This window comes from Xiphophorus maculatus, chromosome 7 (assembly GCF_002775205.1).
Source record: "Xiphophorus maculatus strain JP 163 A chromosome 7, X_maculatus-5.0-male, whole genome shotgun sequence".
Classification (NCBI taxonomy): domain Eukaryota; kingdom Metazoa; phylum Chordata; class Actinopteri; order Cyprinodontiformes; family Poeciliidae; genus Xiphophorus; species Xiphophorus maculatus.
Window position 1 is genome coordinate 14173684 of NC_036449.1, and position 26703 is coordinate 14200386.

At 37.8% G+C, this 26703-nt stretch overlaps 1 protein-coding gene across 2 annotated transcripts in view; it reads right to left on the bottom strand.

Annotated features, from left to right (window-relative positions):
* Positions 1 to 26703, bottom strand: part of LOC102226904 (immunoglobulin superfamily member 3-like) — a 107234-nt gene that overhangs the window by 32246 nt on the left and 48285 nt on the right. For both annotated transcript variants that reach the window (XM_005799318.2, XM_005799317.2), the window contains exons 3-4: positions 9547 to 9966; positions 3368 to 3754 (exon numbers count right to left, since the gene is read on the bottom strand). In XM_005799318.2, coding sequence (XP_005799375.1) covers positions 3368 to 3754; positions 9547 to 9966 — 807 coding nt within the window. The remainder of the gene's footprint in view (positions 1 to 3367; positions 3755 to 9546; positions 9967 to 26703) is intronic.

Here is a 26703-nt window from a genome sequence, read left to right on the forward strand (position 1 = left end):
ACAACTTGTAAGTTTTGGCAGCACATTTATGAAACCGCAGTGGATTATCAATATCAATAAGTCATACCAAAGCAGTCAATAAACATGCTACCATAAGTCTGGCATCTTAAACTATTCTCAAGGAAAACATTGTGAGCTGAAGTGAAGGGGTATTTTTGTAAGTGTTAAGTCAGATATATGTATAAAAGCAAAATATGACTTGCAAGCTCCTATTGGAAAAAAATATCTTCTCTAGTCCACCTGTCAGAATAATGGCCTGGTGTCTTTAGCTTTAGGTATTTTGAATTTTCTAAGGTGACCCACACTCCACATTTGCTTTTGTTAATATGCTATTTTTGAGGTGGTAGGAAAATGGTCTGCATATATACTTTGCCATTCTGTTCCATATTGGAACCACATTGTTAACCACGAAGACAAGTCAAGCTCCGGTGAACACAAACGACAACAGTAATAAAATTTTTCAGTTACAAAAAACATACAGAAAAAAACCCATAAGAGTACCTGAGGCCATCGTCAATAAAAAGAACCACATTTTTTCTTAAATGGACAACAAATGTATGTAAAAGTGTGGCTCATGTCCATTATAATCCTTGTAAGTGAATATGGGAGCATGCATGTAGTACTAACTGGCCCCAGGCTTCTTACACTGACAGCTTTGAACGTGTGCGTGAGGGTTGAGATTCTCTTTCTGAACCCCATGAAGCTTGTTCACCGAGTCCACATACGCACAGGAAAGAAGACTCAGATCACAGGGCTCAGTGGCACTTCAGAGTGAAAGGATAAAAGTCTTCTCTTCGGCTCTGTTTTTTTAAATTTTTTTCATCCTTTTTCTGCTTTGCAGAAGCTCACGTCACTTCTACGTCCATCAAACATCCCGTACCTCTGGTTGGCGCATGACATCTCATCCCCCTGTGAGGAATCGCTTCAGTTTTGTGAGTGTTTCTCAGTTTTTGCCTCCCCTTAGGCCAAGCTCTGCCTCATGCTTCTGCCATCCTCATTGCGCCTAATAAGCATGAGCCTTCACTGAAAATGGAATAAAATTGCTTCTTGTTTCTATCACACTCTAATGGATAAAGGGAAACCCTTTTATCTCTCTCTTTCCCTCTGTCTTTAATTTTAATAACTTCATCACTTTTTTCCACAGCTTTATTGTATCACTTTTCCTCACTGATTTATAAAGTAAAGCAGGAAGTGAAATGTAGATGTATAATTTGCATCAGATAATTAAGTGTGCACTCTAGTGTTTGTTCAAAGTTATAGAACAAGTACTTCTTCAATAAACATTATGGTTTCCAAGGACAACTATACTGTCATATTTCTAAAAAGTACTAAATCAGGACTATTTCAGTTTGTTGTTACTATAAAAAACATACAAGTTCCAAGCTGGATATATAAAGCAAGTCACCATGGGATACAACATGGGAAAGTTGCAGCAACTCCCACCTCAAAATCCAATTTGGCTGCTCCATATTTAAAACTTAAGAGAAAACTGCAGTGATGTACTATTAATTTGTCCTTTTCAAAGTTTTTGTGTCATCAAGTCATCTATAAGCATAACTGTACAAGTTTTACTGAATGAGTGAAGCTGATTCTTTAGCATTTAATACATAAAATGGAAAATCTCTGCTAAATGTTTATATGGCTAGTGTGACTCAAAGAAAGACAATGAGCACATTCATGTAGCTAATTGCAACTGGAAAGTAGCAAAAGATCAAACTCAAATGAGTTTGTGGGTTTTTTAAAAAAGTGACTGGGCACAGCAAAACCAGAAACCTGTCTGGTTTTGTGTTACAACTACTAGATACAGTTAGTCAACACAGGGTACAACACTTCTAACCGTCTGATCAACGATATCTAGGCACCTTCTTTTTTCCCTAACGCCTCATTACCAGCATGGATTGAGTGATGTGTTTTCAATGTAAACTCAACTTGTTCCTACTTTTTGCGTGAGGTGTCACAAATGTTTGAATTGTGATGTGAGGATCATGTCAAACACATTGGTACTTTTTGAATCTCAAGCAAAAATGAAAAATGAAATGAGTCGTTTTTAATATTTATTTCTTAATTCTCTCGTTTTAAAAGAAAATAAAGAATGGTCGGAATCTGTGTAATGGGTACAAGCCAAGGATTCTTATGTTTTTCTTCATTTACATTTTCAAATCCTCTTTAAACCTTATATGTTTTAAATGTTCCTGTTCTCTCAAATAACATGTGTTCTCCACAACAGTGCGTCTCTTCTAGTTTTCTCGAAACCTTGCTGTTCTATTAGTGTAAAACAGATCCAGTTTGGCAGGTGAACATTCTCTTGCGTTCCTATTGAAAATGTAAACTCATCCATCAGCTCTGATTTATCAGAGGTGTTTACAGTTGGGTTTTTTCTGTGCTGTCAGCTCTGTCTACATCCCACTCATCAGCAGTAGCTCCTGCTGCAACCTAATACTAACCTGACACCTATTACACCAATTAGAGCAAGGAGGCACAAGCAAGATTGTACATGGGTTAGATAAGTCAAGCATTAAAGAATATTTTTGTGTGAAAGAATAGCCATGGTTATTATCTTGAGTAAGCACAATAAACATCCTTTATAGGTCATTAGGGTCTTTTGTTAGAGAAGCTAAACCTCCCTTGTACATATATTCCCTCAGGAGCAACGGCAAGCTCCACACCATCATTTTTTTCTCTAATTTAGCAGGAGGTGCAGCAGCAAAAGTAAGGTAACACTGGCTGTTTTGTAGGAGATCCCACTCAATTTTTATTATACTTGTAGCAGCTGGCTCCATACTCACTGTTCCTGTCCTAAGGGACATGAAAGTAGAGTAAAAAAAGAAGAAGGCAGCATATTCCCCCACCAAGATTAAGGGAAGGAATAGTCTCAGGGGCAGTTAACAGAATCGTGACCACAGTTTTAAAGGTTTTACTGTAACTTTGAATCAGTCAGCTGCAGCCCTGACACAACCCCAATGGGCAGCCCTGCTTGAGCCAGCTGAAGAGGTCTGCTCCAGCAGAACACATTAATTTAGCCAGAGGAACCACTTATATGGCCCTGGAGAGCCTCACGCCTTTCTCTGCTTCTTTTCTTTCTCCATACTTTCATTTCATGGCTGTTAGCTCTTTTTAGTCCAGACTCTACTGCTCTCCATTATCCGCCTATAGTGTTACTCCCCTCCCATAAAGCCAAGCAAATGGGGAAGGACCACAGAGCAGCATTACCAACCCTAAACAATCCACTCAAGAAAACACATCAGAAATAAAAGCAGCATTATCTTTTCCCTCTTACTCAAAGCTGACGGTAGAGACAGTGAAGCAGTCTGGTATAGATCAGTTTTGAGAAGAGAAATGAGTCTTATGTAGTGGATTCAATACTTACTGAGTGGTTGAACTGTGATCTGGACATTGCGCGACCTTTTGCTGCGATCAATGAAGTCTCCCGTTGGTGTCTTTTCCCGCTCCGTAACGCGGCAGATGTACTTTCCGGCGTCTTCTGTACTCAAGCGATGGAGCTTCAGCAGGTGGATATTGGGAGACTCTTTGCGCACGGTGACGAGTCCGGCTGCCTCACGGGCAACGTAACCAGGGCCCAGGACAGGCACGGCACTGGGGCCCACCACGGCCACCGGTGAGCTGCTGAAAACCCACGACACCGAGAAGAAACGCTCGGGGACGTTTTGCGCCTCTATGGTGCAGCGAAGCTCCAGCGACTCACCGGCCATGAAGGACCGCCGCTCCGTGCTCACCTGGATGCTGAAGTCTCGATCTAAGTAGAAGAAAGAGACATAGAGAAAAACAGTAGTCAGAAACAGCCAAATATGTACTCAATTCTAATAAAGAAGCAAAAGGTGTGGGTGAGGTGAAGGTTTGTTCTCCAACATCCAAACAATTTCCTTCTGATGTCTAAAACCAATTAAATATTTTGAACTTAAACTGGCAACAGCTGAATAAACTTTCAAAGAAAAGAAACAAAAGGGGGGAGGAGAGATGGGATGAAAAATGAAGCATCCGGTGCCCTGCTCTGAAGACAAATCTTTGGAACCATTTCCCATATTTCACAACCAGAACTAAGAATAGATATATTTAATTAAAATATAACTTAGCCCTTTAGCTTGCTGTTTTGCTCCAACCTCCTACACACACCAAGTGAACAATTAGAGTTAACACTGATAGTTCCAACACTTCCACATGGCTAAATTAAGCTTGGTTGTAGTTTTGTTTTTGTTTGTGTGTATATGTCCATCTGTTCTGTTTAATTTGCTTTAATATTTTACAGTTGAGAAGCTTGCATTCAACTGATGTGGCAACTTTGTTTTTTTTAACTATAGTGAGTATAAACAGGGTTTCAAAAGAACACAATTAAGGAGACAATTTCAAAGACTCCCCTGGTAGAAGAGCAATAGATGTGGGGGTGAATAATATAATAAGAGATCAATGATAAATGTATTTGTTCACTAACCACTAATGCATAAAAACACAACAGATGAGTGACTGACCAAACTAGCAGCATCTGAACAAAAATTATTGGCCAACTGACCAATAGTAATTAATGTCTGCAATAGCAATGGATGGAAAGAAATCAATATCTTGTATTTATAGCTAATATTTTCTATTAATACCAACATGCTGATGCCAGCATGCTTGCTTTCAATGGCCTTGCATTTCCAAGATCAAGTTATTTCCAATGCAGGTTCAGGATTCTCAATGGGCTTATTCAACTCCAAAGGTTCAGTGGGTGAATAAGTTCCAGGGGACAAAATAATCAGGGTAGAAAAATGGAAACATGCCTTTAGCTGGTGCTTTACTATTTTATACATCATTTGCTTTATATTAAATCAATAATACGCATTATGTGGTGACCACACCCACAGTGTGATGGAACCTCATGTCCCCTGAGTCTAGTTTGTTCCCAATGTAGGTCACCATAAAGGAGACAGTGGCTAGAGGTCTAAATTAATAGCTCTAGTCGCCTATTTAGAGTTGCATAATGGAATAAAATGTTCAGTTCTTCATTCAAATTCCCAAATTAAAACCAAATAATTGAGGAAAAAAAAACATTGAAGAAACAAATAGTAGTAAGCAAGATATGCAAATGTATGAGAGTGACATGATAAATTTAACATTTGACTCATTAATTTATAGCTTTTTGCTATCTTTACCTTACTGAAATAGATTCCAATAAGGTGATGAAAAGCTTTTATCTCTATTAATGTGAGTGTAGACATTATTTATTGTACCACTTCAACTTGTTCTTTTTTCACTGTTTCCTTCTTAAAGTCTTGGAAAAAAGAATCTAAATTGACAGTGTGAGAGCACATACTTGGCAACAGGAAAGAGAAGAACAACCAATGGATTCAAAAATAGCTAATGTACTTCTATGAGGTCAGTGAAATATTTTGTTGGGATATTTGAAATAGATCAATGTCATTGATTGGCGGGTGACCCAAATCCGGCCATAACTCTGAAAAGTGCTTCAATATTAGGAGGAGTTTACAGTAATGGGGCAGAGGATAGGGTGCATTTGGGGTGAGGTATTGCACTTTGTAAAGAAAAAGAAACAAATATACAAAAATAATACGAAAAGTGTTCATTTGAGGTGGTCGAAGAGAAGTGAAGGAGGGTAAGAGACAGGAGAAGAACAGATAAAGTGAAAGATGCATTAGGATTCTGTCTGTTACTTCTCTCCCTGATGGCGGCTGTGGGTGATTAGCTAGTGATGAAGCTGTCTTGAGATCCATTCCATCTTTTATAATAGAAGCCTAATGGAGGAGCTGCTGCCTCTCTTGTCTATGTTATCGCACACACTGCCAAATATCTCCTTAAACAGGTGAAACATAAAACAGGCAACTTTACCCTGAAGGCATGCAAGCTGCACCCTCATAATGCAATAGGCACACAAAAACAAGCTGAAAAAAAATATGCACATAACGAAGTTTAAGCACTCCGATATACAGCTGTATACTGCCGAGCAGCTGCTTATTCTCTTTGTCGTGCAACAATAACTGCATCAATTATAGATTACAGGAAAGATGAAGCAAAGAAGTGTGTTGAGGGTTGAGCTTTTTGGTGTCTCTTCTCTGAAGTAGCATGAGCTGATCTGAAACTCGATTTATGGAAGATCTCAACTCAACCCCTTGTTCTCATACATGTTGCACTAGCTGGGGCACCGTCGAGTTGCATCAGGCCACAGCGGATCAGCGTTTAATGGACAAAGGCAAAATGATCTTCACTTTGAAGTGATTTGCTGGCATCAGACAGTCACCAAAGCAAGAGGCAAAGCAGTTTATCACCCAAATCTCTGGCCTTTTCTTAGAAGCACACAGAGTCTCTTTATGTGCATGGAATACATTACAGTGGGTCTGAAGTGCTTGATAAGATCTATGTGCATGTGCAAAGCTATAAAGCAGCTTTTGTTGCATGTCCTTCTGGTGTGTGAGGAGACTGATGGCCTTATTAGATGATTATCTAATGAGACATACTACAATGCCAGCCACCCAAACACATTCTTTGGGCTTTTTCAGTTTTTCAGAACACCCCAAAAGACAAATCCCTCTTTATGTCATCTCAGATTATCATGCTTCCACCATATTGCGATGGTGTACGCCTCTGTGATGGTGCTGTAATCATAGAGTCTTAACGAGCGATGGCCAGAACTTTGTCACAAGAAGGTGTGATGTTTCTTATCCTTATCCTATGACCCTTTGGAAGGGCCATCATAATACTTGGGCCTATTTATTTTATTGAGATGTCAACAGACTGCATGGTGTGGCAATTGTTAGTGTAATTGCTTTGTATAAAGCTGGTCTTTTGTTTAAATAATGTTCTTTTCTATTTGGTGTTTGCATATGTGAGTTATCTCAGGGTACTCCTGGAGCTAAATTGGTTTTATGTGTAATTCTCTCTGTGTTGACCTACATTGGGCGGACAACTTGTTTTTCACTCACCCCCTGACTTCTGGAGATCAATTATTGCCTCATGACCATGCAAGATAAAGCAAGTACAGACAATAGATGGACTGATGGTCAGTGAGTTAACTATTGTTTCTGTATAATTAAATCATTCCCATCCCAGTACCTCCATTCACATTCCAACTCTGCCTTTATCTTATTTTCCTTCTCATTACTTAGAAGCTTATTCTCTGTATGTATTTGCTTTCAACAGACTTGATGATGTCTGTAATATTTCACATTAATATGCTACTATACAACTGCACAACTGGACAAAAAATATCCATTTTGGCTTCTGAACCCTGGGCCATGTGCTGCCTGGGGATGTTGTTTATGTGTAAGCCATAAGTCTCCCATGTCAAACACCCACACTGTTTGAGACATTTAAATTTATTCTTGGAATTGGTTGTAATGTTGCCCGTCAAACAGACACAAATACAAAAGTGGGGAGTCTGTGGAGGTTTAACTAAGCCCTTTTTAGTAAGCTAATGAGCTTAACGTGAGATACTGATCAGCAATCAGAGGAACCCGGCCCACATGCAGGCGTGTATGCCTATCAAAAGGACAGAGGGGATCCAGACCGATGTGATTACCCATTTTTCTCTTTGGTTCCCACAGAAACGCTTTGTCTCCAATGTGTGGTTGTGAATCAGAAAGTGGAGGGGGCAGAACTGTTTACTGATTGGAGTTGGTGGTTCAACACCCAGATTCTTGTGTCCATGTGTCAGTTTGTTTGGTTAAAACTATGAACCACTAGTAGCTTCAGTAAGCAGGAACTGCAAGGCAATTCACATTATTCTCCTAATGTGACCTCTTAGGGGAATAGGTCACTTTCTCCTAAAACAGCAAGCAAAAGGCCAAAGTATGAAGCACTTACCTATTGAGATTACATCTGAAGCAAGCAGGAGCCTTTCAGAAATCCACAGAGGTTTATGTGTTTTTTCTTTAAATATGGCTACCTTTTCTTCCTAAGCATGCCTCTAACCCACTGAGCATCACTTGAAGAGGAACAAGTAGAAAAAACGAAGGCTAGACAGTACAGCAAAAGTGCACTGTTTTTACTCTTTCTGAATTTTTAAATAAATTTTTCAATTTATGCCCATTATGAAAAAAACTGGATTGGAGCAAATGCAGTGCAGAGTTCGATGAGTAGAAGTATAAGTGATCCCAAGGATGATTTCAATGATGAAAAACTGAAATTGAATCATTAGTTCAGTCAGATGCAAGGTTTCTATTATATGTTTAACTCTCTAGACTAGATAACCTTCTTAGATAACGTATGTGGCATTGTCAATTTAACGGTTGGTTCAAAGGATAAATAGTATATATTATTTGAAATACATCATGTAATTCAGAATGGATCGATGCAGTTACTTGTCTACAGCAAATATCAATCTCAATACATAACCTGTATTATTAAATTTCAACTATACTCATGTCCAGAGGAAAATGTTTTTTGTGGGTACTTTTTGTAATCATGACTAATCGATAAGGATTTAGTAGAAAGTGTTCTGCTATATGTTGTTCTAAAATGTAAAAATATGAGGGGGAAATGGGCCAGACTTTTTTCTCTTGGGAACACCAAATAACAAAAATAATCACTAGTCACTGAAGTTTAAAGACAGTGACTGCATAAACTATACAAACCCTAACAAACCTAGATCTGTGATTATAAAAAGTTTTGCACCAAAATTATATGTATATTGTTCTCACAAAAAATATTTAAAGTTAATTTGATTTAAAAATAAGATATTTGCAATGTAAGCAGTGTAAAGACCTTGGGATCCTGAAGATTTCCTTTACTGGATGTGCATATTTTAACTGTCTGCCTTCTTTTAAAATTGAAGGGGATCTTTTATTACTGCTCATGAATGAATCAAGAATGAAGGCTTTCGTTTTTAGAAAGAGACCAACAGAAAACGTACTCCCACAGACAGTTTTAATGCCTTAGGTCCTGCTATCGTGTCAGGTCCCTCTATAAAAAAAGAAATTAGACCTCAACAATGTTTTTGTCTAGTTAAATAACTAGACAAAAACATCATTTGATTCAGGTCCTTATTTTGATGAATGAAAAACTTGAGTAAAAAAATCTGTCTATTGTTTTGTCCAATAAATTGCTGCACCCTGCTCTAATGGCTTTCAGTTCACACAGCCTGAGTCATGGTAAATGGTAATTGGTCTGCACTTGTATAGCGCTAAATCAAGTCTGAGGATTACAAAGCTCTTTACACTGTAATCAGTCATTCTTCCATTTGTACACATTCACACAGTTGTGTGGGTGAGTTACATTGTAGTCAGAGCATCACTGGGGCAGACTGACAGAAGTTAGGCTTCCATCTAATCAGTGCCACCAGGACCTCTGACCCCTACCAGAATGCAAAGGGGTCAAATGTCTTGACCAAAGCCAAATCGCCAAAGTGGCTTAGACTGTCATAAAAGGTGTTTGAACTTACAACCCATTAATCACAAGACATACCTTTACCTACTGAGTCACAGATGAAAACATTTTCAAAAAGGTATTAAACCTCTCCTGTGTGACTTTGAAAACGCTGCAATGGATTTGGTCTGCAAGAAGTCTTGAACCTCACATGAAGCTGGAGGGTTCACTCACCAGTCGGTTGTATGCGGAGCTGTGTTTTTTCACTCTGCTTGCGTGTCATTGCGAACCAGCTTCCATCTGGATCCTGAATCCACTCGACTGCCTGACAGTATAGCAGCCCCTGGTCTACTGGCTGGAGCTTGTGAATGGTCAATCTGTAGGATGTGGCACTGGTTTTATCCAACCTGAGATCTCCCGCTGCCATCCTCTGCCGATAAGGTCCTCCAGAGCGTAGAACAAAGTCCCTGGACAGAGTGACCAGCTCCTGAGGTGGGGCAGTCGCATCCTCAGGGGACCTGAGGTACCAACCGACCGACAGGTGTGTATGCTGCATTGTGGTTCGAGACACCTCACAGTTGAGCTGTAATGTGTCACCCTCCACTTTGGACAGAGTCTGGGGAGGAGCTGTTACTGTCAACGAGTCAGGGATCACTGAAAAAAATGGAAAAAAAGAGAAAGTTATTATCATCATCATTATAAGGCAGAGCATGACACAACCACAAACCTGCCAAGGCAAAACCTTCCATCTGAACTGACAAGCTGAACAAGGAGATCCTTATCGGAGAAGCAGCCACAAAAGTCAGGGTAAGAGGAGCTACAGAGATACATAACTAAGAGAAACTTTTGATATGGTAACCATTAGTCATGAACTCCACAAATATGGTTTTAGAGTGGAAAGTGCAAAGCAGAAGAAGAACTGACTGAAGAAGATATAGTCTTGTTTTCCACAAACAATGTGGTGGACACAGCAAATGTGGAAGACGATGGTTTGGTCATTTGAACCAAAATCAAACATTTTAGCTTGCAAGGAAAATGTTATGTGTTGAATTTAGTTAATGCTGCATGTTATTATACAACATTATTATAGCACACAATCCACCATTATGAAACATGGGGGCAGCATCATGCTGTGGGTAGGCTTTCTTTTTCTCATCAGTAACAGGGAAGATTGGCAGAGTTGATCGAAACAGGGATAGAGCAATCCTGACAGAAATCCTATTAAAGGCAACAGGAAATTGAAATGGGAGGAGATTTACATTCCAGCAGAACATCAGTCCTGCAATACAGCTACAATGGAATGGCTGAGTTAAAAGCCTGTTTATGTGTTAGAATGAGCCTGTCAAAATCCAGATCTAAATCCAATAGAAAATCAGTTGTAAAATGTGGGTTATTAAAAGTGCATGAATACTTCTGGAAGACACTGTACGTACCATGTGTAATTTTTCAAATGCTGAATGCTTAAATAGCATTTTTGATTTATCATACCATTATAGGGGTGTAAAAATAAACACCCATGCAGCTCTAAGTGCCAAGTAATCTGATTCACTCTTAGAAGAAGGTGTGAGGAAAAGGCGTTAATTTAAATAGTCTTTGTTCAGATGAGACCGCCCTCTATTTTCTCATCCATATATGACTTTCAAATGACACTGCGTGTTGATGGCTTTTTCTCTATCTCGCACAGCCAGATACCTCTGGGGATGCTCTTAGCATTGCTTTCAGACTGATTACATACCATATTGATTGTTAAAGTAAACACAACACAAGATTCCACCTCAAAACATCTCAGATATTTTATTAATATTGCATGAACTAAATACGCAAACATGAAGTTAAAAATTACTGTAATACATTCCGCTTAGTTCTATCTACAGTACAAGTAAGGGGTGAAAAAATAGTACAGAAAAAAAGCCAGATGGCTTGAAGAGAGGAGATGAGAGAGTGGGACACTCAGGTGCGAGGAAGGAAGAGAGACATCAAGATGTGAGAATTTCAGAAGGCTGGAAACGCTCAGCAGAGCGACAGAAATAAACATGTAAAGCTTTTTAAAGAAACATGTTTAGCTGAGCGAGTATTTTTGGACCGGTATCAGGGAGCCACAGTATTGTATATTAATGTGTGTGTGGAAGATGGAAATGGAGGATTCCAGACAGGATTTAACTTCTTGCACTCCAGGGCATAATGTATTATTGAGAGCTAAATGCTAGCAAGGTCAGAAGGTCAGCAGGTCACAAGGAACTGCATAAATATCAAGAATAAGATGTTTAGCTACATTTGGAAAATACTAGAAGCTGGAACTCTACATGACAGTGATTTGATAATTTTGAGTGAATTTTCAAAGCCTGGAAACTAAAGTTCTCCACATTTTTTCAACAAGTTGAGGGTTTTTTTCAGAGCTATATGGCTACTGGCACAATGACAGTGTGAACAATCTGCATGTTCTGCATTCTGCTTTTTTCCCCACTTTTAATACTTGACCAAAGCCAGTTCAAGACATAAGCAACTGCTTGGGGCCCCTGTTGACCTGATGTCCCTAGAGGTCTTGAAATAATGCATACAGGCTTAACAATGTGCTAACTTAAAGACACAATGCAAATATGACAATGGATTAAAGTAAATGTGCAGACAGAAATCCAATATTGATCAGAATTGGCAGATTCTGGCAAAATTCTTTTAGTTGCATCCTTAGCTTACATTTTCATGAAATAGTGCTTGCATAAATATTCAAGACATTTTAGAGAATAGTTGTTTTATGGTGGAAGTCATTTTGCTCTAGTCCACCTCTGAATAGCTAATAGCTTCAGTCTGACCCAAAGTCTAATATGTATGCATATATAATGAAAACAATATTTATCTATGGCAGGTTATTATTAAACAGAGCCCCTTTTGAAAAAAAAAGTCCTATGCTATGTATTGCAAATTTTTTGCTCAGGTCCCTCTTGAAAATGAGATCTAGATCTCAACGGGGTTTACCTGATTAAATAAAGGAATGGCCCTTATTTATTTAAAATAAGTGGTGGAAAATGATTAATATAATATAATTCCTATTACATATACCTCAGTAATAAGATGGTAATAATGCGGAAATATTTAGTTAATTGAAATGTAACAACATACTAATATAGTATGTTTATTAGTATTATTAGTGTAATTAGTATTATTGTTGTTAGCATTACATAGTACATTGCATGATATCAGTTTGCAATAATACAGTAAAAATCAAATAATCAATTGTGAAAATGTAGCCCTTACAACATTAGTACTAATTACAGATGAAAGAAAAAAGAGCTAAATGTACCGTACTCAGTTCTGAACGTACATATTACACTAATTGAGATGAGAAAACCCCACATTTTCTTAAGTGTGTCTGGTTCTTAAAACACAGCGAGGTTTAATGACAGACAGATCAGGGATCGGTCACTGCTAATTAAACAACTGGAGGAACAAAGACAGGATGAAAGAAAAAACTGCAGCATCTCGAGTGAAGAGGCTTGACATTTGGTTGCTTGAGCTTAACAAGCCACTCCGAGACAAACAACATAAAAGCAAAAGCAGCAGGAAACGAGACTAAAAAAGAATCAAGTGGGTCAGATACAGTTGCACTCTAATAAGGTGTTGCACTCAAGAGATATATAAACTAAGTCAAGACAAGAGCAAACTGCTTTCTGCAATAGTTTACCACATTCTTGAAAACACAGATATGCTCTGACTGAACACAATCCTTAAATTGCTCAAATTGAGTGTTTCAAAAGCCATCTAGCTGCAAGGGTTACAAATGAAAGTTGTAGGCAGTAATAAAAAACTCATAAAACTGTCCTGCTGGTGCATTTATTTGTGGGCTATGAGATAAAAATGACTAACATGTGAATCACACGGAGATTGTGTTTGTGCCGTTTGAAAAGCTTTACATTTTCTACCGATTTGGGCTGAGTATTTGTTAGCAATGGCTGTGACGTCTGGGTGATAACAGCTCAATGCAATCTGCTCTTAAACTTGTTTTCTCCAACAGAATGATTTTAAAAAGACAGTTCAAGCCTTTGGTGGTGCCAGAGCTGAAATTGAGCTACTCCCAAGCCTATTGTTCAGCTCTTCTGAACCACAGCCGACTTTGGGTGTTCTCTGCTGCACTGGTGGTTTGCTGATGGCCTCTCTTTCAAAGCAATCCTTCAATGCCCAGTATGGTGAAGGCAAAGTTGAATCATATGGCCTCAAGCCCTCTGCATCTTACCTCCAGTGGCAATCAATCTGCACCTTTAACACATTGTCTGCAATGGGTGACTAATCTTTTATACTTGGGAGTATTTCTTTTCGGATGCCTTTTAAAGGCCTTTCAGGAGTGGTAAGGCACAGTCAGCTCCAAAATTAAGTTGTGCTACTTGAAGCCTGACACAGCACTTCATTTAGCTTCAGACTAGCTGCCACAATGTGTTGTGGGATGAATTTTTCAGGGCTTGATTATGTTGTCAACTGTAATTTCCATCTACTGATGCATAATGGTAACTGTTGTCATATTTCTCCACAATTTTAGGACCCTAATCTTCTATTTACCTTGAAAGTCAGTTCTGGAAATAGTGGCAAATTCTACCTGATAAAGTGTAAAAACAGTTTTTTCTATCAGATGTTAGGTTTAATACTGGATCTATCACCAGTTCTAACAACTGGTGATAGATTTATGCATGAGGCAGCCATGGATTTAAAAGTTGGGATTAGTGTGAAACTTTTGCAGTCAGATTATTTTCTGGGGCTTCTGATTAATTTTTATTGCTGTAATCACTGGAAACACAACTTCAGAGTCAAAATCAAATGCAGCTTTAGTCTGGCTGACTATCATGTTAGAAGTCTGGCTCCATGAAGTCTTCATGCATCATTCATATTTATCCCGGCTACTTGGCTTACTCACATTTCTCCTGCTTTAGTTGGTTTACAAACCATTAAAGGTCTTGTTTTTCTTATCTGAAGTATTATAAAAATCTGTCTGCTCACTTTTTTCTCGTAGACGTCATTCATTTCAGTTGGATTTTTGTCAAATTTCTTGGGCTGTCCAACCTTGAGGTGCAGTGTTATAAGATGGGTCTAAATAAAGCTCAGTGTCAGCACACGTTGTATAAAATATCAACATTTGAAAGCAGTGAAATATCTTATGGTTCAATGATGTTGTCAGTAGTTCTACAGAGATTTATTGTAGACAGCGCACTGCGTAATAAAGAATAGAACAACTCAAAATAGCATTATAGAGATTTTAGTTGTTATTTTTATAAGAAATTATAGTAGTTACTTCATTCAGCTCCAGAAACACTTATAAACATCAAAGTATTAAGATAATTTACCATTATCAGATCTTTTAATCGTCTGGTAAATATAATCCATTTGGATTAATCATTTAAGGTGCTTTAAGTGAACAATTTCTTAAAAAAAAAAACAAAAAAAACGAGAAATAACCAGGTAGTAACACTACCTTTGACATTAGTCTCTTCTGGTCAGGTAGACCCTCAATCTGCCCTATTTACTCAGTTAGACATCAGATTAGTGTTAAGTCAGCTAAAATGATGTCAATTCAAGAGTCCAAAAACATTATATAAAACAATATACATATATATATATATATATATATATATATATATATATATACATATACATATATATATATATATATATATATATATATATATATATATATATATATATATATATATATATATATAAATGTATTGTATTTAGTTCCATCAACATAAGATTTTGATCTTGGTAAGGTTGTTAACTTCTCTCACTCAAGTCAACAATGAATGAATGGCAGCCTCAAATAGACCTACAGTTACCACAACGACGCACCTACGTTACAACCTGCCTTTGCCATAGCAACCCTCCCACATGATGCTTTGCGGCCGCTAAGAATAGTCCAGAGTTACTGTAACAACTATACCCACCAAGACCAACCTGATAGCCAAACTGATTCACATGCCCCTCTCAGATACACCTGTGCAAAGCTAAAAAAACAAACCCCAAAAAAGCAGCGACATCACCATCGTTTGCTGCACTTCTTCAAAGGATATTTACCACTTTTACTTCGCATCTTTGCGACGAAGCACTGCAAGAATCAGACGAAATCAGACGGTCTCTGCCTTTTTCTGACAGGCTAAAATGGTAAACAAACCAAGATCCTCCAACAGCCCTGCTGACCTCAATCTGCAAGGGATTAGGAACAGCATGAGATGACAATCTTGGGCACTAACACTCATGTTTACCACTTGTGAGGACAATGTTGTGACTTATTCTACCTGCTGGGTGCTAAACTGTTACCATCAGAACAGCCTTAAAATATTACTTTGAATACATTTAATATTTGGCTTTCAAATGCTAAGAGCTTAATGTTGTGAACATTTTGCCATTTCAAAGAAATCATGAGTGCATGAGTGAATTCAATCTCGTCTGAAGTCTTTATTTATGCAACTTAAATGTGACCTAAGTTTAGATGGCATACTGGAATCTGCATCTTCACTAAGCTAAAAGAACTTGACACAATTTCAAACAGGTCAAAAGCTCCTTTTAATGTTTATTTAAAATCAGTTTAACTTAAAAAAAAATCTGGAGATACTCCACTGGAGAAGTTTTATCAAATAATGATGAAAGCTGTTTTGATTTGCACATTTACAAATATATAATGCATGAAATTGTTACTGATCAAAATAACTGATAAATATGGAGAGAAAATTAAATAAGTTTGTGATATATTTCAGTGTCTTAACTGGAGAAACAGTTTTTTTTTGGAATAACGAACAGAAGAGCCTGTAAAGAACAGATTGACACTGACATGTCAGGGGATTTGTTAATTTTGTGCGACAGATTGTAGATTCTATTGAACATATGGAAAAACAACAGAATTTTGGGGAGAAAAAAAACTGTGGATAATTTAAAAAAGGTCGATGATTGAATAAGTCTGTACAGGCTGGCTTCAACCAAACAGATCGACAAAGCAGAACCAGGAGAAAAAAAAACCAACAAAAACCAAACAAACTCAAACTTCTATTTAGCTGAAAGACATTTCTGTTTTTCACAAAAAATGTTTTATAAAACTCATGCTATTATCTTAAGTTATGTCAGTTTCACTTGAGATCTTGATTTTTTAACAGTCTTTCCTCTAAAATTTAAAAGTTGCTCCAACAAAAGGAAAATGATTGGTATGGAAAAACTATCCTTCTGTGTCTGAGAAGATTCCAGCTTTCTGACTATTTAAAATCTGCGAACAATATCCAAGCTTTTGTAGGTCCCAAAAGTCATCTTTTAAATATTGTTTACTTATGACTTTAACGCACATAAAAAAAATGAAATTAAACTATTGACTGTAAAATGTAATTAAACGTAATGACTAAAACAAAAACGGAAATTAAAAATTGGGAATTGCACTTTTTTGTTGACCGAGTTAGTTCACCAATAAATCAAGTGAAATCTGAAACTTGCACTTAAAAACTCTCCATATTTATCAGTTATTTTGATTGGCACCGACACCATCAGTTCGCTGTAAGTCTTTTAACCTCTCTTTCTGCTCTACCCCATCTTGAGCATTAGCTTTCATCTCCCTATATTCCTGATCTTCCCTTACATTTTTTAGCTTTTTGAAGTGACTGACGCTTGTCAACCCTCCAGCTGGCCTTTTAAGTCTAAACACGCGAGGTGAGAAGTGTGAGGGGGCTAAAGGATGCCAAGACGAGTGGGGGGGATTTTGCAAAAGATGACACAAAGAGGAAAAGATGATTATTCATGAAGTGTCATCTGTGCGCTCGGCATGCATGCAGCTCTTAGCATCTTTTCACACCGTGGCATTACAAAAGCAGAAAAGATGATGTGAAGTCAATGGAAAATCAAATGGTTGTGTTCTGTTTTTAAGTATTAATGCTTGCGGAAATGTTGTGTTTTCTTTAAGGATTTTGAGCATATGAGAGTCAAGGTTAATCCCTTCTGTCTTTTCATAAGAGAGGTTGATTAGTGGAGGAAATGCTGCGATTTATGTTGGCTCTTGTCATTGCTGAAAATGTTCATCTTTAGTTGTGTTGGCAACTAAACCTGCCTGTTTTTATTCATTAAGAACTGAATTTGTACAATCCTCCCATAGTGTAGAATAATAGAATAATAGAATGTAGAATAATTATGAGTGGGAGTATTGTCACAATGATTCTTCATAAAATTACTTTTCAAAACTCGGTAAGAGATTACTGCGCAAAATATCAGCGTATGCAGGCCATTTTCAGACTTTCAGGTCTGGTCATAAGGTTTCAGGCAAAAGTTTATTGTCAGAAAAACAACGATTGAGCTCTTTGGTCTCAATAAAACAATAATAATGTGTGGAGGAGTTAAGGTGAGACTTTCATGTCTAAGAATATGGTGCCAGCTGTCATGCATGATTGTGCTGAAACTTTGCCGAGGGTCTGTTTTACTGTCAGTGATACTAGTGTGTTGTAAAAGTAGAAGGTACAGTGAAAGAGGAAGAACTGCCTCCAAATTCTTCATTTGCCGAGAGGACTTATGAGAAAATACCTCATAAATTTAAACAGGTGCAACCAATTCTTGAATTTCAACTTTTTGCAGTTTTTGGTTGGACAATTATACCAGAATAAAACAACATATTTAAGATAAATCACTACCAAAAAATTACCAAATTCTTTTGATATTCACATTTGATTATTTCTAAATCTCTGACTTTAACTTTACATCCATATTCTAAAGTGACAAATATTCATATCTATTTTCTTTTAACCAATTTTACAGACACCCGCTCCAGCTGTTCAGCGATGGTCGGGCTGGGTTAAGGTCTTGAGTGTCTGTTTGTGTGCATGTGTGTTGCTACAAAGCAAATAGCCACTTGGCAGAGCCAGCAGGGTAATTATCGTTAATTACTCTGTGAAACTAAGAGCACTACTGAAGGGAACAGAGTGAGTGGGTGGGATCCTCCGCTTCTACTTCATGTGAGTCCAGCCCCAAGACACAGCAGACATCACTCAGTGACCCAGAATGCCTGCAGCAAATGCAGATGCACTAGGTCGGAAGGTAAGACATAGAAAAATAGGTGCGGAAGCTCTGCCTACACTTGACTTTTGTAATCCAACATCATAGCCATTCACATCCTCTGTGGCTTTGTTATTTTCTGCAAGAGCTGCTGATGAGTCAGAGTGAGGGTTGAAGTGGTTCTACTGGGATATTGGAAGAGAGAGGGAGGATGAAAAAAGACAGAGGAGGGAGACAAAGAGGAAGAAAATAACTAAGATGAGCAAAAGGCCAATGTTCGTTTAGTTGATGCATCCAGTACACACAACTCTGATTTCAGTCCAGGTAGATGAAAAAAAAAAAAACATTACACAAAGATTTTTTTTGTCACCTACATACAGACAATGTCCCTCACATTGTCTTCAGCTTCCTGAATATAAAAGGATGCTACAAATCTGTTAAATAACAGTTTTTTTTCTCAAATCACAAGAAAAACTATTTCAAACATCTGAGAGCAAACTCTTGTAAGCTGAGGCCTATACGCTCTTTGTTCCCAAGGGTGCCAGCTTAAAGCAAGAATAAGGAGGGAAAGAAGAAAAAAAAGGAGGCAATATCTGGATAATGACTTGGAGCCGCAAATAAGAGACATGTGGTAGCCTTCTGTAATAGAGAACAAAAGAAAGAGTAGGAGAAAAAAGGACAAGAGTTGAACGGTTTCACTTGGGATCGGTGTCCACAGCATGGGGTACATCCACAATAGAACATATGCATGTGATCAAATGCAGCCTTTCCCCTAATTTAATTTGAAATACAAAACAGTTCTTTTTAAGTATTGCCCATCCAGTTGTATGAGTTTGTGTATTATTATGCAAAAGGTTGATGTATGTGGGCCTAGAAAAACCACTTAAGCTGAAAGGAGAGGCAAAATGTTTCTCGTTTTAAGATGGCAACTGTCAGCTTATCGGCTAAAATGAGGACTGATGTCAGCAGGTCTTATCAGTTGCAGACAAGCAACAGCTAACAAGGCTCTATTAAGCCTGAAGTACCCAGAAAAACAATGCCACTGACCACTGATTATTGAGTAAAACAAAAGCTCCCCTTTCAAACACTGATGTCTACTCTCTGCAAGTTTGGCCCTCCACTAAATGTGCGTATGGGCATTTTCCAAATCACATCTTCTTCCACGTGATTAAAAAAACAATTGATTGTCTTATGTTGGTTTTCAGTTTTATGGAATATCACAAGAATATCACCCACTCCAGTTCCAGGGCTTAACTAGAGCGTGTGCTGAAGCAAGTTTTAACCGATTCTTTCATCAGCTTGGCACAACTGATTACATGGAAGGAAACATCTTCTTTTCCAAACATATTCAAAGAAAATTTACTTGACAAATATTGACTGAAGGGGGATTAAAGAAATTATTATGAGGAAGACATTGAAAAAAAACCCAATAGCACTGAGTCAGAAGAACCATCTGTAGGGGCGAGAATCACATCCGGAGCAGCATATTGATTAACTTAAACTAATATTCAGATAGGAAACTGGAACAATGGAGATGATGAGCTTGTAGTATCACTACTGCACTGAGTGACTTTTATGTAATATCAAAGTTGAATGTTTTAAAAGGATTTTTGTCCTAAGTTAGGCAGATCCAAATTTAAGATCTGCTTAACTCAGGACAGATCCTTTAGAAAAGGGCTTTCATAACATTTTAATTGTTGGTTTCCATCCGTCCACCTTGAACTCCTGATGAGCATTCGTCTGGCCCCGGTAAGAGTTGGTTCTGATATAGCACCAGTTCGTTAGTACCACAGTCAGTGATTGCAGTGGAGAAAACAAAAAGAACTGAACTTTGCAAGCACTTGAACAAATTTAGCAGTACATGTGCACAGGTGGAATTAGTTTATTTTATCAATGTGGTTGAACTGTTTGAATAACCTAACATCATTTCAAGTCATAAGACATTCTGCAGACATATGCCATTTAATTTAATTAACTATTTGATTAAGCTTAATATATATACAGATGTGGTAGCACTTTTGAGAAAAGAAAACCTTTGGGAGTAGTTTTATTGGAACATATTTTTGTTAACTTTTAATTAGCATGATTTTGACATATTGCTACTTTTATTTAAGTAAAATGTCTGGTTACTCTGTGATTAACTTCACTGAATGAAGAACAAACATGTTTAACTAAAAATGCAGCACACACAGACCTGTAGTCTCCAACCCTAATCTGTATACATTTCTTAGAAACAGCGTTTGAAATACCAGGATTTGCATATAATGTCATATTTTTGGCTGTCTGATTAGTAATTTTAGAATATTAAATCATGTGTTATGAATAGTTACTCACTGCTTGAGAAGCCTTTTGACTTTACTTTTTAATGTTTACTTAATTAAAGCTTAAGTCCTTCTAGGACCGTTGCGTTTTACTTCTACTTGTGGAAGTAGTGCTGCTCTTACAATAAGATTTTTGGGAACTCGGACTCACCTCTGTGTGTGTATAATTGCTTTCTTAATCACTCCTTTACAAAAAACACCAACATAAAAAATAAGCCTTTAAACTGCCTTGGGCACCCTACCCCATAGAGTCAGACAATTTGGGCCATGATAACCCTGAGAAGCCATGATGGGCGTCCCTTATTTTCATTTCTAAAAGATGGCAACCCTACCAGTCAATCAGGTGTGTATATAAAATCAAAAGGTATTTCCACTAAAGGTTTCTCTTGATTAAAAGAGGTTGGTTGTTTGTAATTGTTTTTTAAAAAAGTCAAAGCATTTTCAAAGTTGTAATTGTCACCAACAGAATGGCATTTGTAATCAGGTTTGACTGAGAAACAGCAAAGGTCATAATCAGTCTATTCAGGAGTACAACACAAAGACCACACTTCCTGAGTTGTGCTGTTAGAATTTAAAGCAATATATGACTGAGGGATGTCCTGCATTGTTGTCAGTAGATTGACAACAATTTTTCTCAGTAAATGATAGTAATTTTCATTTCACAATTATCTTGTGATAAACTGGAATAAAATACAGTGTAGAATATGCAATCAAAAAGAGTGCAGAAATTACCTTTAGCTGAATATAAACCTTAGCAATCAAAACATCAACAGTCTGAAAAAACAACAGCCATTGTATATTTTGTTGAATTAAAATGTAATTATATATAACAAGCCGACCGTTCCCTCTTTGACTCGGGTCTAAAGTTTGACACAAACACAGCTGAAGGGTTTGTCAGAGTCAAGAGTAATTTTCACATTGCTGAATATAAGCTTTAAAAGTTGTGTTTTTATTGGCACAACATTCTCAAATGTAATTAAAACACCAGAGCCCTGCATTTGCATAAAATAGTAGCTCTTTGGCATCTACAAAATTTCTTTGACTAATGTAAGGTTCCAAAATATGTCAGTCTTCTTATCTAATATATTCATCCAAGCAGAGGGCTGAGCTGGAAATTGGAGGTCTTAATTATATCTCTTTTGTTGCATATTAAGCATTGCATTTTCCGTATGCAACTGTCAAATGAAGGTAAGACCACTGGTCAAATGGCAGAAGATTCTACTGTCTGAACGCAAACCATTATCAGCAAAAGCGGATGGATGGATGGATGGATGGATGGATGGATGGATGGATGGATGGATGGAAGGAAGGAAAAATACTAAAAATATTTTTTATTTCTCTGCTCACAATTTTCTCTGTCCACACTTTCCAAGAAAAACATGCCTGCAACATTCTAAATCCTCAAGTAAAAAGGACTAGTTCTTTATTTCTTGAATACACTTCATGTCTCAACCAAAAGGCTTTTTCAGATCTAATCACGAGTTGGACTTATTGGGCTTATAAGTTGTAGTCAAAACAACCACACTAGTAGGGCTGTTAAGGTCAGTATTGAGGTCAATAGGGTCCCACGATTCACTGGTGCTGTCCACAGTTTGGTTCAGAGTTTAGGTCTTTGTCATTTGAATATCCAAACATGTCTTCTTACAACAGCAACAGTCAAGTTGTTTTGGTCAAATGTCTCAAGGTGTGAAAAGCTGTTAAACACACCTAACAAGACAAATCAGGATCAGAGCTGCCCTTTATGTGTTAGAAAGATGAAACCTGAGGATGCCACCGCCTCAGTTTATCATTGGGTTTTCATGCTCAATCGATGACTTCACTCCAGTGTTAAACCCAAATTGAGCTCACTACAGTTCTAATTGTGAGTCTTGACCCAAGGAGCTGCCGGTTTTATGTTGGGCCATTTTTTCTGTAGTTGTTTAAGTTATCTAGTATACAGCTCTGAACATTCCTCTGTTCTGGACTGAAAATACCACACTGTTGAACTTCTATTTTGTTGTTTTATCCCTGGGGTGAATGTGTTCCTGTCAGAGAATGGTGTTATGTTGAAACTGTACCATAATATTCCACTTGGAAAATATCCTTGTGGTTCAGTTCCCTTCTATTTAAAAACTTAGGATTGTCATATCCTGCATGACTGAGTATATATAATGCATCCAAAACTATTGTTTTTCTCAGTGGAAAATTGCAGAAATCCTGTCTCTGTAAATGATTGTTTTCTATACACTGTTTTTAAAAGGATTAAGAATGCATTTAAACTGTACAGCTAAAAACAAATTGCTCCAACGCTAGTGTTTTAAATGTGAAACTATAATGTCAGTGAATGTCTGACACTACGTTCAAATGATCAAGCAGAACTCCACACTGTAATACCATATGACCCCCAATCAAATCAAAAACTGTGAAAAAGAAATGAAATAGAAGAAGTAGATGAAGAGAGGAGGTTATAGCTGAAAGGGGTGAGAGGATATGAGAGGTCTCAAAGTTGCTGTTATGAGATTTTAGCGTGGAGATGTGAAGTCTTCTGCCAACAAAACATCACTGCCAGTGGGTGTGAGGAGGTGTGTGTATGTGTGTCCTGTACTCGAACATAAAAGGTCACACCAGCTGAAAAAGAAACTGGCCTCCACATTTAATAAAGGGATCTCCAAGTATTCCTTTATCTCTTGTTACACCGTCATTCATTCCCAGCCTGCTTTTCTCCTCTCATCAAGAAGTCCTTCCATCAGTCCGCCACCACTTAATGTAGTTCTTGGTTAGTGTATTTTTTTTACTGTAAGTGAACTGACTTATCAGCTCCTAATTATCACTTCTTCTGTTTTTCATCACTTTCCTCCTCCAGTTCATCATTCTCCTCCCGATGGCTTTGCAACACAGTATTCCATAAACACAGTGTGTGTTAAGGGAAAAGATGGGATACAATTCTCAATCTTGTTCTGTGAAAATAGACTGTTATAAAATCAGCACATAGATTTTATTACAAATCTATGTTATAAGATTTGTACATAGACTTTATAACAAATCTATGTACTGATTGTCTGATTGACACATACTTTGGATTTTACGTGGTAGACCAGCACAATGTAGAATGCCACCATAAGGGGTCAAGATTTCTTGTGCCAGTTCCAAGTGCGGATAAATGCAGAGGGTTGTGTCAGGAAGGGCATCTGACGTAAAACCTAAGTCAAATCAAACATGTAAATCACAAATATATCCTGGTATGCAAGACAGTAGTGAGACCAGTGATGTGGTAAGGTTTAGAGACAGTCCCATTGATGAAAAGACAGGAAGCAGAACTGAAGGTTGCAGAACTCAAGATTTTGAGGTTGTCTTTGGGAGCTCACAGCTCACAAGCGGTCCCTGATGAGCAAGTTTATCAGTTAATCAAGTTTGACATTTTAGAGGTAAAGTCAGCAAGGCCAGACTGAGATGATTTGGATATGCTCATAGGACAGACAATGGTTATATCAATAAAAGAATGCCAAGGTTAACTTGGAACCACCATGCAGCAGACTGACAGGGAGACCAAAAAGGAGATTTATGGGTGTGTAGAAAGAGGACATGAGATTATTTAGTGTAAGAGTAGAGGAAGCAGAGGATGGGACCAAGTGGAAGCAGACAATTCATTGTAGCAACCCCTGAAGGGAATAGTCAAAAGAGAAGTAGAAGACTAGAACAATGTAGAACACAAGTGTGAAGTCGAAGCTGAAAAGTACATGATTTTCAGTTACTGTTCTTTTATAACAAATAATCTGAGAAGTGTGTCCAGAGTCAATACTCACCATAAACACCTTTTTCTGCAAATACGGCCACAAATTTTGGGGGTATGTCTCTACCAGCTTTGCACAACAGCACCAACATTTTGCCTGTTCTTTGCAAAATAGTTCACGCTCAGTTTACAGATTGGATTGAGAACATTTATAAATATACATTTTTAGGTCTTAACAGGCCGTTCCTTCCAACACATTAATATTCTTTAATCTCTAGTTGAATTTTAATTGTTTTGCAACTTCTAAAGCCATGTTCACACTGTGTGATTATTGGTCCTCTAAGGCAAAATATTTCCTTACAGAAAAATTGTGAGAAAATCTCAGGTCATGATCCTACTTCTGTGATAAATTGGTATTGGTATTTGTGAAGTTAGTTTTCCACCTTTTACATGGAGGGTAAAAGATTTCATTTCATCTGACCAGAGCGTTTGATTTCACCCCTAACTTTCAAGAGGAAACAGACATGTGGTATTTTTGCAGATAATCACAATATGGTCGACCCTTTAAATGTGAAGAAATTACTCAAGGTACTTGACTTTATATGTGGGTATCAGCAACACTTCAGAGTTTTACTTGTTAGAAATTTGATAAATTACGTCTCCTTTCTTCACTTTGCCTGTCACACAAAACGTAATTAAAAGTCATGATGTTTGTGACTTTAGCACAAAAAGAAAATCTCAAATATATTTTTGCAAAGCAGTGTCATCTTATGTTTCAGCAATAAAGAAACAAATCCAAGCTCCTAAAAGAGGCACAATAGGGATAAACAGCCAACCTGGGTGGCTTGTAAACCCAGCCAAACACACAGGTAGTTAAGCTTGAAGGAATGACAGCTCTCTGACCCCCCTGAGTTAGTCGAGTAGGCATTTCCCCTATGGTGCAGAGGTATTTTCCCTTTTGCATACACACAAACAAACCCTCACTGAGGGGTGTGAGTCAGCTACACTGTGCCCCATAGTCTCAAAGGATGTGCTGCTCATTAGCACAGAAATTTGGAGGAACACACAGGAGGTTAATAACAGAACAAACTGGAACTGAACAGGATCTGCTGCCATGTATTCCACTATAAAACAGTCAGTAGGCCATACATGATCTCAGCATCACACATGTTCCAAAGTGTTTAATCTTAACAAACCTATATTTTCTAAGTGTAAACTTAGCATCTACACAACCTCCTATATGCCTCTCTGACATAGATGCAAAGGATATAAAGTTGTCTTTAAAGAAAAATGCTACAATGATGCAGCATCCAAAAGAAAAAAGTTGTCTAAGAGCATAGATTAAATCACACACACACTGAGCTTGAGAGGCCCGGGGAGGACCTTGAGGTATTGACCCGGTCTTTAAACTTCACAGATTTCCATCTGATCGTGAAAATATGTGAAGTCCCAGAACAAGCTTGACCTAGACCAGTCCAAATGATCCTTTGAATACTGTAGGAAACCTCCAGAGGCGCTACTTTCTTTCCAGCCACGGATTACAGGTTTTGCTGGCAGGTTGTTGGTTTATATTAACATGGCATTATAAGAGTTAGAAAAACGTGAAATATACAGGAGGGATCTTCAACTCCAGACTTTGAGGGCTGATGTCCTGCAGCTTTGAGATGTGTCTCTGCTTTAACACACCTGAGTCAAATAATTAGGTCATTAGCATGACTCTGGAGAACTTCCCTGCACACTGAGGAGGTAATTCACCCATGTCATTCTGGTGTGTCTGAAAGTTCCTTGAGGACTAGAGTTTAAGCCCCCGGGTATATAAAGCTAGTTTAGCATTTTTAAAGTAATATTTCTTAAATTTATTATCAGTACTTTCCAAAGAGAGATGCCATATCAGAGAGAAATGTAGAAGATTGAAGAACTTCTCACAGTGATGGAGGCAAACCAGCAAAATTATCTGTCCATTAAACCAGATTTTTGTCACTTAAAAACAACTCAAACTGAAAAGTTTCTTTCCATGAGACTTTCAGCTGCATTGTTCTGCCTGTTTGGCTGATTGTCAGTCCAGCTGGATAGTTTCCAACCAACTAGTAGACCAGAAAAAGCAACAACAAAAAATATATACATATATAACAAACATCCAAAAGTTTACTTCACTTTTGTCATGCATCTCAGGCAGCTCTATACAGCCGGCTGGATCAACCGGCTTAACTTACATGATAATAGGAATGTTTGGCTTACAAAATGGCATGAAACTAATAGAGGGAGTGCATATAATTAATACCCATTGATACTGTGTTGTCTTCCATAGATATAGCATTTTCAGCTCCAGTTGTTTGAAATTGCAAAAATACCCTAAGACGGAGG